Source organism: Portunus trituberculatus, chromosome 50 (genome assembly GCF_017591435.1).
Source record: "Portunus trituberculatus isolate SZX2019 chromosome 50, ASM1759143v1, whole genome shotgun sequence".
In the NCBI taxonomy this organism is placed as follows: domain Eukaryota; kingdom Metazoa; phylum Arthropoda; class Malacostraca; order Decapoda; family Portunidae; genus Portunus; species Portunus trituberculatus.
Genome location: NC_059304.1, coordinates 24,605,463 through 24,621,137, shown reverse-complemented (window position 1 = coordinate 24,621,137; position 15,675 = coordinate 24,605,463). Strand labels below are relative to the sequence as shown.

General features: G+C 40.7%; 1 protein-coding gene across 2 annotated transcripts; it reads left to right on the top strand.

The window, feature by feature from the left end:
* The first annotated feature begins 5,052 nt into the window (after positions 1-5,052).
* Positions 5,053-15,558, top strand: LOC123500082 (polycomb group RING finger protein 3-like). 2 transcript variants are annotated; one of them, XM_045248727.1, is made up of 6 exons: positions 5,053-5,207; positions 7,022-7,154; positions 7,935-8,087; positions 8,388-8,527; positions 12,584-12,727; positions 14,901-15,558. In XM_045248727.1, the coding sequence occupies exons 2-6, from the start codon at positions 7,049-7,051 to the stop codon at positions 15,024-15,026; spliced, it is 669 nt and encodes a 222-aa protein (XP_045104662.1). In that variant the 5' UTR covers positions 5,053-5,207; positions 7,022-7,048; the 3' UTR covers positions 15,027-15,558. The 2 variants fall into 2 exon arrangements, with proteins under 2 accessions (XP_045104662.1, XP_045104663.1); XM_045248728.1 differs by having other exon boundaries at positions 5,110-5,243.
* Positions 15,559-15,675: the final 117 nt, after the last annotated feature.

Sequence of the window (15,675 nt, the reverse complement as noted above, 5' to 3'; positions counted from 1 at the left end):
AATTCTCACAGGCTACTCCAGGCATAATTCTCCTTCTAAGCTACAGTATTGATTTGATTACTCAAGACCATGATTTATTTTCCTTTTAATTCATTTTGACGGATGGCCAAAGATAAGCTAATTCGATAAGCCTCTACATTAACACTTCATCTAGCTTCTAGAGGGTGGCCATATGGAGCTGTGGATCAATGTTCTTTGAGTGTAATGAATTATAGAGTTTGTAATTGGGCTGTGGTCGCTAGTTGAGAGAGATGTTTGAACAGTAATAATGGGCGAAATGGCTCAATGTTGCGGGTGAATTGGCTCTGTGCTATACTCGTCACAGTGAGAAATGGCTGGTAGGGTATGGAAACCATGAGCATTCCCCCAGTGTTGTCTTTTCTTCCAAGAGGTACCTATTGATGTTGTAAATAACTGCCTTAGCTTGGCTATGAAGATGGCCATATGGCTAGCTTGAAGCAGAGGAATGACCCATAGTGAGAGCATGTGTCTGCTACATAAAGAATTCCTCCACTGACGGAGGAAGCGACATGTAGCCCTCCCAGTCCCCCACTCATATGCCATGTTTATGATTGGGAGAAACAAAATCTTTATACAGAAAACACCCTTTGATTTAGGGAGGAGGTAGAAGACACCTACTGAAACGTTAATTTACTCCCAGCCAGGTCTAACTTCAAGGGGTGCCGTAAACTTTCCAGTAAAGCTAGTTATGATCTCATTGAACATTTGTGTCTCACAACTCAAGGAGACAGTTACAGCCTGCCCTCTAAAGACAACTTTCCTTCTTCACACAAAACTACATCCATTTACTACACACACACTCCTCACTTAAAATTCAAAATTCAAAATGGCGACTCCAAATCCTGTCTCAGAGTACCCTTCTGGGGATGGGACTAGAAATGTCCCCAGGTCGGACTGCTGTCTTGATAAGGACCCTAAATGTCTTGACACCTCCCTTTACTTTTTTTTTCACTAACTTCTGCAACATTTACGGTCTTAGATCTAATTTTAAATATGTAGAACACCACCTCTCCTCTATACTAAACCTCATCTTCTTTTGCTCACCGAAACACAGCTATCTGAGGCAACTGACAGTAGCCCCTTCTTTGTTCCCTTCTACTTCCTCTATCCTCATTTTTGTTCCAAAGCTGGATGTTGTGTCTATGTACGCAACGACTTAACTTGCTGTCGTGCCCACGCTCTTGAATCTGAGTTTTCCACCACCTGGCTTTGGCTCAATAGTCACTCTCTAACTAAATTTATCTGTGCTGTCTATCTCTCCCCTAACTCCCCTGAATATAGTAAATTCTTTGACTATTTAACTTCCAAAGTGAAACACATTCTGTCCATCCACCCTTTCGTGGAAATCTCCATCCTTCGATATTTCAATGCTCACCACCAGCTTTGGCTTTCCTCTCCCTTTACTGACCACCTTGGTGAACTAGCCTTCAACTTTGCTATCCTTCAAGACCTAGAGCAACTAGTGCTACACTCTATACTCGTATTCTTGACTGTCTTGGAGATACTCCCAACATTCTTGATCCTTTCCTCACCTCTAATCCTTTTGCTTATGCTGTTACCCTATCTTCTCCATTGGGCTCCTCTGTATCTTGCTCTATTTCTCCAGATCTTCCTCAGGATCCCGCAAAGCAGAGGTGTCTCTGGCACTTTGCCTCTGCCAGTTGAGGGGACCTGAAGAGGTATTATGCTAATCTTCCTGGAATGATTACTATTTCCGTGTCAGAGACCGATCTCTGTGTGTTAAATGCATAACAGAAGTGATATTGTCTGGTATGGAAGCGTACATTCCTCATTCTTTTCCTCAACCTAAACCTTCTAAACCTATACATGATAGAGAGGTTGCCCACAAGCACTCCACACTACCATTCTCCACATTAATTTCAACAAAGGCAGAAACATGCATCTCCTCAGAAGCATCCAACAATGCCTCAAACAAGACCCAGCTCTCTTCACCAAAAGAACGTGGGCGAGGTGCGCTGCCGCCGTGATCACTGACACCTTATTACAAGAATTCTTCACTATCCATGTCCAGGACTTGCCACACCCTGACTACCACTCCAAACCACCTTGGGCCCCTCCCTCCTACACAGCAACCATCTCCAGGCTCACCAAAAAGAAGTCAAGTCTCAGTGCAGAGGAGTTTGCCGCCCAGGCCAGAAATGCCCTCGCATCTGTACCTGAAGAAGGTAGCGCCGTGTATTTCACAGATGGCTCGGTCGACCCAGCGTCCGGGAGAGCTGCCGCCGCATTCGTCACAGCTGAAGAAACGGCCTTTTTCAGACTTCCCGATGGCTCTTCCACTCTATAAACTGAATTAGCAGCTATCATGAAAGCCTTAAGACATGCACAAGCACATCACCATACACACTGATTCGCTTGGAGCCATTCAAACACTAACACGACAACACGCAACAGACAACATATCACTCGTCACGACCATACACACCTTAGCAGACAATCTCCATCTCCTCGGACACCACATCTCACTCAACTGGATCCCGAGCCACACTGGTATCATGGGAAACGATGACGCGGACAAGGCCGCCAAGGACGGTCTTCTTCTCCCTAGAATAACGCTTTCCATCCCCAAAAACACTTCCCAACTAAAGGCAACATCCAAAGCCATCCTGAGCAAGGTACCAGCACAGACAATTAATGAAGAAGCCGCGGTTGGCTCCCCAAGCGCAAACTGGTACCAAATCACCTCCAAAATGGCAAAGATACCTGACTCCCTACCACGACACACAAGAACACGCTTACACCGACTACGCCTTGGCTATCACTGCTTCACTGAAATACAAGGTACACTTTACACATGCCAACACTGCAACACGGACACAAACACACCACTAATACACTACACAGAAACTGTCCAAGCACAGCACCCTACCTGAACCGGACAACAGGCACCAGCCCCTACATAATTCAACAAACTGACATAGATCAACTCATCACAATGGTGAACAACTTTCCCCCGCCACGCTAACACTTTCTACATACTTACACCCCTGGCAGTCGCGATCGTTAGGACCCTTTTAGCTGTGGCTCTGCCCTCGGGCAGTCTCGTCTAATTAGGATAGCTGTGGCTCTGCCAGGGCAGAAATATACCTAAAACCAAAATTGTGGGCTACCTCCAAAGCTTTAGGGCCCACTCCGTCCCTTTCTTTTCAGGGACGGATAACTAAAAGCCCTATCACACTGGCCTATGATACGCGGAACCAGGAACATCAGCTCTAGATAGCTGGAACTTGCCCGGGATTAGCGGAACCAAGTTGGGATGGCTTCATATCCATCCCGGTTCTCCGTATGCTATCCCAATGGAAAGTAAACATGATATATGTAATAAAAACTTTTCATTTGAACTAAAAAGAATGTGACTAAATTTTTCATATTGGAATATTAAATAATATTTCATCAATTTAGAAAGGTAATATATATATATATATATATATATATATATATATATATATATATATATATATATATATATATATATATATATATATATCATGTCGATAGTTTGGGCTCATGGCAACCACCTCTGACTGTAAAGTTGCCGTCGCGCACGTCTCAGCTTTTCTCTAGTTTTTTTTACTTACTTTTCTTCAACAAAAGGAAGTGCAAATGCAGTTCCTGGACAAAGCACAGGCTGAGGTATAAGCGGAATGGTTTTGTTCTGGTTTATTTTGATTAGGCTTTGTCTTGGTTGGTGGGCCGTTTGCCTAGCATAGCAAGAACGCGGCCAGCTTGTGTGTGATAGTGTTCCTGGTTTCGTACCAAGAACCATGGCCCGCGTTCCGCGTATCATAGGACAGTGGGGTGGAGCTTCTGTGGGCCATGACCAAAGGCCCGCGTCACCCCTCTCGGGTGGAGCTTCAGTTGCAGCCTTGACAAGTCAACACCACAGAAACGGAGAGAACGCGACAGTTGTCTTCATAGCCATATGGCCATAGAATTATGTAATTGTGCAGAGCGAAATAAATAGTAATAATTCTACCATCCTTCCTCTATTAAACTGCGTGTTAATTGTTTTCCAGAAATTATTAGTCTCTCGTCAGTAGCTTATCATCTCTTGCTTGAAACTTCAAGTCGCGATTGATATTTAACAGTAATTCATTAAGAAATCACACTAAGTTACGATTTTCTGTCATGGCAGCGAAGTGAAGCAGAAATGCCCCAATATGGAACTATATGGAACAAACCAAAGATGATTTGGCTACATGCTTGACGTGTAAAGAAACGTTTAAATACGTTGGAGGTACGACTCCCAACCTCATTAAACATCTCCGCATCAAACATCCCATTGAATATGCCGAGTTGAAGGAGGAAAATGATGCGCGGCGCGCTGGGATCCGGGTCCCGAAGTGAGACGAGTTACCGCGCTGCTTGGATTCGTCAGAGAGCAGCCAGTCGGATCCCGCTCTCAGGCAAATCCAGCGCCACGCCACCCCGTGTTCAAGTACTCGGATCCGGATTCGGATACCACGGATCCGCCAGACCAAGTAATCGGATTCGTGAGTACATAAAAAGTCGGATCCTGCCCAGCTCTACTCTGCGTCATTATATCATGGAATGTCCTCTCATTGCTAAATTTAGGCCACAAGGTCAACATGACTTGTACAGCCTCATTGTACATCTCCTAGACTCAGCCACTCTCAGGGATATACTCAGGGAATATCCTCAGTTTGCTCCCAAGCTGTAGTGTGTTTAGGCAATAAGGTGTGCAATATCTGTATCTATTTATTGAAGTACTTGTATTCTTGTTATGTATACTGTCTATTGTTACATTTTTGATACTTTAACCTTAAGTCTTTGCCCAGGGGGTGGGTGGCAAGGTCCATCCTCCTCCTTTGTTGTATTTATTTATTAATTCAACAATAAATGAATCAATTAATCAATCATTCCTTTCTCTCATTCGCCTTTCGGAAAATCTTTCTAATACGTCCGTGTCACAACAGCAACACTATTGTTATCCATTGCTTTCCTGTCTTCTTCATTCTTTCTTTCCTGTTTTGTTTTACCTCGTTCAGTCAGAATCACTTGCATGATCTCTCTCCTGTCTCTCGACCACTCACACTTGAGTCACCTGTAGCGTTAAGATCAAGATTACCACCTCCATTTTTCACAACACGGAGGCTGTATTTTGGTGTTGCTTCTTGACCGCTGACTGGCTGGCTGCTGGCGAGGTGGGCACCATCTGATAGGGTTCCCTAGTTATACATGTATGTATGAGTGTTATCTGGACGAAGGAACAAAGGAGAGTAAATGCACGTTACTCTTGAGTCTCACTAGAGGCAGGTAGGAAGGTACTCACAAACTGAAGGGAGCGACAAGGAATAGACAGAGCAAAGTTCAGTCCTGGCTGGGCGTCAGTTATCGCATGTTGTGATCATGAGAGTGGTGTAAACTGAGTAAATTCGCTATCTGGTCAGTTTTATTGGTGAAAATTTTCTACTTATTTCAAATATATATGACCTTTTGTCTCCTTAGACTTTTTAAGGAAATGGGGAAATTTTTTATATTTTTCAGTTTTCCCTACCAATCATACCAAAACAAACTAAACTAACCTAACTCTGTCCTTGGTGCGACATGTTGATTTTCCAAAATATCATTACAAGTCAAAAATAGTCAACTATGTGGATAAAAACCTTGCAGATTAAAAGTACCGTGAGTATAGTACCATAACATGTAATCGTGTCATGAGTTAGCAACACGCACTTATAATAAACAACAACCGTCTTGTTGAACTTTGATATAACAAGTGATCAAGAGTGCTGTAACAGGTACAATAATATATCATAACATCTTTTTCTTTATCATACTGTCTTGGAGGTTGTTGTTTCATTTCCACTTTTTTTTTTTCTATGTAAAAGAAGAGGTCTGGCCAAGGGCAACAAAAATATAAAGAAAAAAGCCCCACTCAGTCACCAGAGCCGATAAAATTAGCCAAAGGACAGGGCCAAATGTCTTGAAACCTCCCTCTTCAGTGAAGTCAAGTCATAGGAAGTTGGAAATACAGACACAGGCAGGGGGTTCCAGAGTTTACCAGAAAAAGGTATGAAAGATTGAGAGGGCTGATTAATTCTTGCATTAGAGAATTGAACAGAATAGAGGTGAGAGGAAGAAGAAAGCCTTGTGCAGCAAGGATGCAGGAGGAGGGGAGGCATGCATACCTAATAGTTTTCTCAAGCTAACATGTGGGATAGAGTAATATATGTTGGTTTAATCAGTGGTATTAGTGTATAGGTCATGGTTCTTCTTTATAATACATAATTCTTTTAATAATTCCTATTTTACTATCCTTTCCACTTTCCTTGGATAATTCTCATCTTACTAACCCTTCGACTCGACATGTTAAAAGAACACTGACTGAAATTACCTTTTAGCAATGGAATGTTAGCTGTTTTTTTTTTTTTTTTTTCACCTACACTAGCCTTGATAATCATGATGAAATACAAATGACCACATGAACTAATGCTGTTATGTAGAGTTCATGAAATTAGGTTAAGTTCAGAAAATTACAGGCTAAGTTACATTAATGAAACCCAATTTGGCACACTTGCGCTGTCCTCTTTTGAAAACCCTGGATGGATATTCATCAGGCCTGTAAGTCTGTTGTGGATAGTGAAAGAAAATAGACATTTACCTGAACACATGCCTTAATGTAGTCTAAATGTGCTTTTTAATCTAGGTTTTGTATGACTAGTACACATAGAGGGCTTACTATTGTGATATTGGTAATGGATAATAAACTAACTGTATGAGATATGCTACTTTTGATCTTACTTCCTTTTTTGGAATCCTAATAAAAAAGAAAAGAAAATTGTTCAGTTGGTGTTCCCAAAAAAGAGAGTGGTGTAGGAGAACCAAAATGAACACCATTTTATATATATATATATATATATATATATATATATATATATATATATATATATATATATATATATATATATATATGTATGTATGTATGTATGTATATCAGTTACTCTCCATTTTGCAGTGTTAACCAGCAGTGTGAAGGTCCAGGATGGAAAGAAGGATCAAGCTGAGGACATTGAATGAGCACATTGTGTGTGCCATCTGCTCAGGCTACCTTGTGGATGCCACCACTGTTACAGAGTGTCTGCACACCTGTGAGTCTATATGCTGCCTCAAGTATTTTTCACTGGTGCCCTCAAGCAAATATAAAGTTATGGCATCTTATGTTAGGTACTACATAACATTTGTATTGATGCTGTACTTGTGAATTTGCCTCATGATGTGTTCAAAATTATATGGAATTAACCATTATCATGTGATATTCTTCTCATTTGATAATAATTCAGCTGATAAGTTATGAGTAGAAAATGTATCATAACATTAAGTTATGATCTGTATCTCACAAGAGCTTTTGTAGCTTATAGATGCATTATGTATATAAGAGTGTACTATATACATCAGTGATTCACAGATTGTGCACAATGACTTCACTAAAGTGCACGTTTTTATTGATTTTTTTTTCTGTACTAGATATTTATGTGTTCAACTTTTACATTTTAGTAGCACTACATTACACTGACTATATGGTGACCTATCAAAAGGCAATATATATATATATATATATATATATATATATATATATATATATATATATATATATATATATATATATATATATATATATATATATATATATATACATACACACACACACACACACACACACACACACACACACACACACACACACACACACACACCTTTGATATCCTATTAAATAGTTTAGTTTAGTACCCTATTAAATAATTAAGTTTTGTACCCTATTAGATAATTGAATTTGAGACATTTAATTATTTATTTATTTTTTCTTTTTTTGTGAAAAGAATAATTTGTACAGGAAGATGGTTAATTGAGATGGTTTTTTTCTATGTCAGTCTGTAAATCGTGCCTGGTGAAGCACCTTGAGGAGCGCAACACCTGTCCCACCTGTGACATTGTCATTCACCAGTCTCACCCACTCAACTACATTGCCTTTGACCGCACCATGCAGGATATTGTGTGCAAGCTGGTGCCAATGTTGCAAGAGGGTGAGTCCCTACTGAACACCTTTCTCAAGTCAGCATTACTTGATTATGCTTAACCTCATTTCATGTTCTCATGATGCTTATATAGTAAGGAATTTTTTTGATGGGAAAAAGCCTTATGCTATTTTTTTTTTTTTTTTTTTTTGCTACTGTATTATTTATTTAGTTTTATTATTTTATTTGTTTGTTCATTAATGATTTTTTGCCCTATGAAGTTTCCATATGTAGGCAGAAGTAGCAGCAGTGGTAGCTTTCATAAATTTTGTGTGTGACAATGACTCATTGCAAGTATTTCATGGTTAGATGAGCTTAAGCGGGAGAGGGAGTTTTACCGTGCCCGAGGTGAAGTGTGCCCCAAGGACCTGCCGCAGGCTAACGAGGAGGATGCCCAGCAGGATGACAAGGCTGTCAATGACACAGACTACCACCGCCTCGATGAACAGGTGTGACATCAACCCTTTACATTACTTCTTTTCTTGTTTTTATTCAGACTAATAGTAGATAGTACAAATTGCCAGAGGTCAACACCATGAGATTGCACAGTTTAGGCCTATCTTGGCAACATAAATATAGTACATAAAAAATTATATAATATGTTAATAGCATTACATAATTGCATGCAGGACATTTCCTTTTTTCACTTAAATGTTCCACTTTCACTTTACCTACTCATTCACACCTTTCTTATATTCCTAGAGGCATATAGAGTAGTGCAAGCTTGTTGACTGCACTGGATGACTCCACATATGGCTGTGTCATGGGTGAAAGGAGTGAAGGTGACTCTCAGTCCTCGCTGAGAGTACAGCCATAGTGAGGTGGTGGTCTGTCTCTCTGGCTGGTGGTGCAGGTGTCATGTGTGGGAGGGGATTGGGGAGGCAAGCAAAGTGGCACCAGGTGTGGCATCTGTTGCCTGAGGGCCTTGTACATGACACACAAGTGCACCACATCCTGTCACTCTTGTAGGGGTGGGAAGCTGTGTTGCTGGTCCTGGTCCCTCAGCTGCATCATGCATTGTGCTCTGACCTGGATGTTGTCAAGCCTGGCAGGTCAAGGACACGTACTCTATCATGGGTCTGACCTGGATCCCCATCTGTCAAAAATCTTCCCCACACGTCAGACACAGCTCTGCTTCCACACTGTATCCCCTGGCCACCTCCCTTGCATGGTTAGTGAAGGTGAGACCTGCATCTACCTCCACTCCCAGAATAGAGATGAAGTGCTGGGGATGACCATCTTCTTGCTGCCTGGAGATGTGCTGGACTTGGGTTTTTTCAGGGATGAGGGTTACTTGTCAGCATCTACTTCAGGATGCAGGACAGCATTTATTCTATCCACCGTGTCCTGCTGGTGATTCCTGTTGCTGGGGAAGATGAGGCTACAGTCATCTGCATGTGTCTGAGTCTTGGGGACCAGTTGCAATGTGTCATTGAAGTGCACACCACACCATAGGTCCCAGGACATTGTCCTGAGGAACACTACCATTGACAGGGTTTTAGGAGGATGAGTGGATGTTAACTACTGTGTGAAAGATTCTGCCATGAAGGCCTTCTGAAAGTCACGGTCCACCACACTGGCCAAGGCTCCTCACCTTGGCTGTCATTCCCTTGTCCCACATCCTTTACAAGGTGTCAGTGATGTCCAAAGCCACCACCACCACCACCACTTCTCTCCTGCTGTTAATTGTTGTGTTCCACTCCTTAGAGTTTAGGAGCAGTAGGTTGGTGGCTGACTTACCCTGTCTAAACCCAAACTACCTTCAGTTCAGGAGGTGGTGGCCCATAATTTTTTGGACTCATTCTGATATCTTTTTTATGCACAGCCACCAGTCTGACCTGCTTCCATAGTGCTGGCCAGGTCTGGGAGGCCAGCCATTCTTGGTGAATTTGAGGAACATAAGAACATAAGAGGGAAGCTGCAAGAGGCCACCAGGCCTATACGAGGCAGTCCCAGTGTGCTTAAGCTACCTAATTCCATCTATCTTCCCCATCTATGAATTTATCTAACCTTTTAAAGCTCCCTATTGACTCAGCCCTGACTACATGACCACTGAGACCGTTCCACTCATCAACCAATCTGTTTGAAAATCAGTTTCTTCCCATTTCTTTCCTAAACCTGAATTTTTCAAGTTTAAACCCATTATTTCTGGTTCTGTCCCTGCTACTGATCCTAAGAACTACATTCATGTCCCCTCTGTTAAAACCCTTATACCACTTAAATACTTCTATCAGGTCACCTCTTAATCTACGTCTCTCTAAGGAATGCAGACTAAGTTTTTTTCAGTCTCTTCATAGGGAATATCCCTCATTCCCTGTATCTTTTTAGTCATCCTCCTTTGCACTGGCTCTAAAAGATCTATGTCCTTCCTGAAATGTGAGGACCAGAATTGTACCACATAGTCAAGATGTGGCCTGACCAGCGCCAAGTATAATTTTAGTATTACTTCAGGACTCCTGCTTTTAATACTTCTAAAAATGAAACCTAATACTCTATTTGCCTTATTTCTGGCCTCTATACATTGCTTCCTTGTACCAAAATCAGAGCTAACTATGACTCCTAAATCTTTCTCATACTTGGAACTTCCTAGTGCCACGTTATCCATTGTGTACCTATTGCTTGGATTATCTCTACCTATGCTCAGTACCCTGCACTTGTTAATATTGAACTGCATTAGCCATCTATCAGTCCATTCTTTCATCCTATCCAAGTCAGCCTGCAAAGTCTTGGCATCCGAATCGGACCTAATTAATCTACCTATCTTTGTGTTGTCCACAAATTTACTGATGTCACTATTAATTCCACTATCCAAGTCGTTGATATATATTAGAAATAATAATGGCCCTGAAACCGAGCCCTGTGTCGTCTAACCACGCTTTAATCCAGCCTAATATTCCACCTTCTATACCTTGTGCTTTAAAATTTTTTTAAGAGCCTCTGGTGAGGTATCTTGTCAAAGGCTTTACTAAAACCTAAGTATAGAATGTCATAATTATCACCTTTATCTACTGCCTCATAAGCCCTACTATAAAAGCTCAACAAGTTTGTAAGACATGACTTTCCCTTCGTAAATCCATGTTTTGTTTGATATATCAAGCTGTGTTTGTCTAGGTTAGGGGTTCTCAACCTTTTTAATCTTATGTACCCCTCGAAGTCTTTCAGTATTGATCACGTACTCCTTACCCACAATGCAGCGTCAAGAAGGGTAACAATAAATGCATGGTTTATTGACTTAGTTTATTAAGTTTAAATTGTGTTATATATGTGGAGCAAACGCAATTTTTAATTAATATTAGTATGTTTCTATGAGGTAGTGTCGATAGGAACTGGTACCTCACAGGGAGGCACTATATGTGACTAACATGCAATGCATTTAAAAAAAAACTATATCAGACAATTTTTGATCATTATGGCAGTGAACTAGTGTTGCTTGCAGCTAGTTGCAACTTGTAACTAGTAACAGTGATAAATAAGTCACTGTGTGTGTGAATAACATATAAAATAATAAATCGGAACAAATATTATAGGTTTGCAAGGTTGTGTGGCAACTGTAATCCAAGAGAGCTTTCTCTCAAGTGATATAACTCCAAGAGTTTCCTTGTTAACGTTGTTAACGTGTCCTGGTTCTAGTGAAGGACACATCCAGCCTAGCACATGTAGGCCACATTGTATACTACAAACAAATTTGCTGCTATTCAAAACTGAAGCATTTTGAGAAACCTGCCATATACCCCCAAAATTCCTCTCACGTACCCCTGGGGGTACGCATACCCCAGGTTGAGAACCCCTGGTCTAGGTGTTCCTTAATGTTTTTCGCTATTATTGATTCCATTAATTTACCCACAACTGAAGTTAAGCTGACAGGCCTGTAATTAGACGTTAGGGTTTTATCCTCTTTCTTGAATATTGGAACCACAATAGCTTCTCTCCACATTGTAGGCACCTCACCTGACTCCAGTGACATCCTAAAAAGTGCCGCTAAAGGGTCGCCGACTACTTCCTTGCATTCCTATAGAACCCTTGAAATATACTTCATCAGGTCCTTGTGACTTGAAATTTTTTTAGTTTATCTGTCTCCTGTTCTACCATCGCCTTAGTTATATGAATATCTGTCAGCTTTTCACTATCCTCTGCCCTAAATATCTGTTCGCTATCTGGGATTTCCTGTGTGTTCTCCTGGGTAAAGACAGTTAAAAATACTCGTTCATAATTCTACTAATCTCTTCCGCAGAACTAGCCATTTCCCCATTTGTGGTCTGTAATGGACCTATTTCTTCTCAACTTTTCGTCTTGTATAGCTGAAAAAATCCCTTGGGGTCCGTCTTTGCATGGAGTGGAATGGCAACCTCAGCTGCATGCCCCTTCAATCTTATTTTCTCTCTCTCTCTCTCTCTCTCTCTCTCTCTCTCTCTCTCTCTCTCTCTCTCTCTCTCTCTCTCTCTCTCTTCCCTACCCCCCTACTTATTCTGCATTGCTTATATCTTTGCACTTTTCTCTGCGTGCAGGTCAACATTTGTCTGGAGTGCAAATATCCCACCTTGGCGCCACTCAAGAGGAGATTCATCCGATGTTCGGCCCAGGCCACCATTACCCACCTCAAGAAGTTTCTTGCCCTCAAAGTGCTGGAAGGACCACAAAAGTATCGGGAGGTGAGTTTTGCTGTGTGTTGCAACCCATTTGCTCCTTTATTAGTTTTTATTATTGTGTAGTAATCTCTCCAATGTCTGAATGTTCAATTGCTGGACGTACCAATATCCTGGCATAATAATTTTGAAAATTAAACATGGCACACCTCTGATTTAATATCTTGACTTAACACACCAGTGTGGTGTGGCAGTGACGTGCTATCCAGTGGATATGGCAGCACCGCAGTGGTGGTTTTTGTAAGAAGTAACATTGCTTGTGTTGCAGCAGATATTGGACAAAAACTTAGGGACAATAAAAGAAATATCCATAAATAAGTGTTTGCAACAAAACTGCATTAGAGAAATATGATGTAGAATTTGTACATGTAAGTAATACTGCACAATGTCATTTTCTGTTCTAATGTCTGGTAAATGGTGATAAGGTGATCAAACATAGAACATGTTGACATATTGTGGATGGACTAGGATAGACATTGGAGGGATTACTGTGTTATCAAAGTATGTGTCAGAATTGTGGTACATCTTGAATATGAATCATGAAACAAATGAATCCGTGGACTTTATTATCATGCTTGATGCTGTACAAAATACTGCCAAGTTTTGGAGTAACACACTGTTTTACTAAAGGCGTCTTTTTAATTTTCTCTAAGAGCTTATATTTTAAGGTGTTATAAGCTCTGCCCACTTGACAACTGAAAAACAGAGTAGCAAGATTGCCTGGCGTGCTGTGCAAGGAAGAGTGTTGTACAATGTATTGGTGATGTGTCCCTCACAGAGACCACACCAGCCTTAACCACTCTTGAAGTTCATGGTATTTTGAAATGAATAGATGGTCTTCTTGGCCTTGTGATATTATCAGTTGAATTAAAGTAATCATATAAAGCCAATTCTTTCTTTCTCAAATTGAAGGAAAGAGAGAGGCAAACACATTGGTCATTCTTGTTTAATGGTTGTTACATGAAAAGCAGGCATATAGTAATTTGCTGTAGCCTGGTTAAGACATTTTGGATCAAAATGATGCCAAGTGATGGCCAAACATGGCTAGTAAAAATTTACTGAGTGGTATTGTACATATGGCAGATATGAAATGAAATGTCACACTGTCTCTTTGCTGGTATTTTTACTATATTTCTGCATTTTGGGTGTTTTCATCTCTGGAGTATTCCTGTTTATTGTCCTAATCTATTTAGACAAGTTATAAGTATTATGATAAAGTATGTTATTAGTGATTATGGAGCAATTGGACACATCCTGCAGCAGCTGTCCAGGTGTCCAGGTCATATGTCATTCACAAGGCCAGAGTGAGATCCCACTCCTCACATTCCACTGTGTTGAGGTAGCAGTCTGTCCCATCCATTGCTCCTTCAGACCTGTCCTGTTTCATCACCTGTGCAAATACAAGCAACTCTGCAGAGTATTGTATTTGTTATGACCTCACACTGCATTATGGCAGTGTACCAAAACATAGTGATGGGTTGGAAATCATGACTCAAGACGGTAAGGCCATTCAGACACCCTTACCTGCCCTGCCAAAATGCTGCATGGTATTGGAAGGCTTTAATGTTCCATTCTCATTGTAAGCAAATTATACTATTCACTTCATTGGAAAGAACCTGTGCTACACAATGTAGTAATGGTTGACACCCATGACTGACTTGTATGCAGATCATTCTGTATGCTTGAGATTTTATGGAGAATAATACCCGTGCATTGCATTGACTTGTTTTCACCTCACACGTTTTTACCATCACCCGGAGTGGATGTACCTTTCACTCTGCCTCGTTGGCTGCCTGTTTCTGCTGTGGATTCTCTCAGGAGCACAGAAAGATTGTAGTCAGGAGTAGTTGTAAGGTTTGTAAGCTCCTAAGAGACCTGCATGAAGGGAATACCTTGGAAAATGCTTACTTTCTAACTGCTTGCCAGGAATTGAAAAAGATGCCTTAACTCCCAAAACTACCTACTTACTTTTATCTTGTTAAATGTATGGATATTTTTATTTGCAGTGTTGGAGGCCAAGTTCTCTTTGTAAAGTGTCACATGTAGAAAAGTAGCCAAGGCGTGTTGGGTGTGATAAGTATGAAGTTGAAGGAAAGGCTAATATTCTCTCTCTCTCTCTCTCTCTCTCTCTCTCTCTCTCTCTCTCTCTCTCTCTCTCTCTCTCTCTCTCTCTCTCCAGATTGACATCATGTGCAATGATGAAATGCTCGGCAAGGACCACACACTTAAGTTTGTGCAGGTGACCAGGTGGAGGTTCCGCAGTCCACCACTGAAGCTTTCCTACCGGCCAAGAATAGATATATGAGGGACTGTTTCTTATAGGACACTACTCTGAACACACACACACACACACACACACACACACACACACACACACACACACACACACACACACACACACACACACACACACACTTACTTCTTATTTATGAGAACCTTTAAGGAGAGATTGTATGATCTAAAAAAAACATTGATTTTTTTTTCTTTGTTTTTAGAAATGTTGGACTAAGGTAAGTTTCAACCAGGAAAGATAATTTATTGTAAACTGTAATTTTCTTTGTGTGTGTGTGTGTGTGAAATAATGCAAGGCTTTTTTATACATAGGGGATTTGACTTCATTTTTACAAATATATTTTATTTTAGTGTACATATAAGGGCTGTGATGGCATTTTTTGCCTCACACCACACACACATTTAGTATAACATGAAGGTGTTTAAGTGAAAGCCATGAAAGAAGCATGACTGGGTGCATGATTGAAATCATACTCATACCTTTTTGTTAGACTGACATATTCAAACTCACTTCATACTGAATGCAATAAAGTTATACTAAATTACATACAAGTTTCCCTGATGAACTCCTTTATTAGTACATTGTTGAATAGAAGATTTATAGAACTCAGATCAGTTACTTGTGAAGTTGTATGAATGGCTTGTAGCTGTGTGAGTGTCTG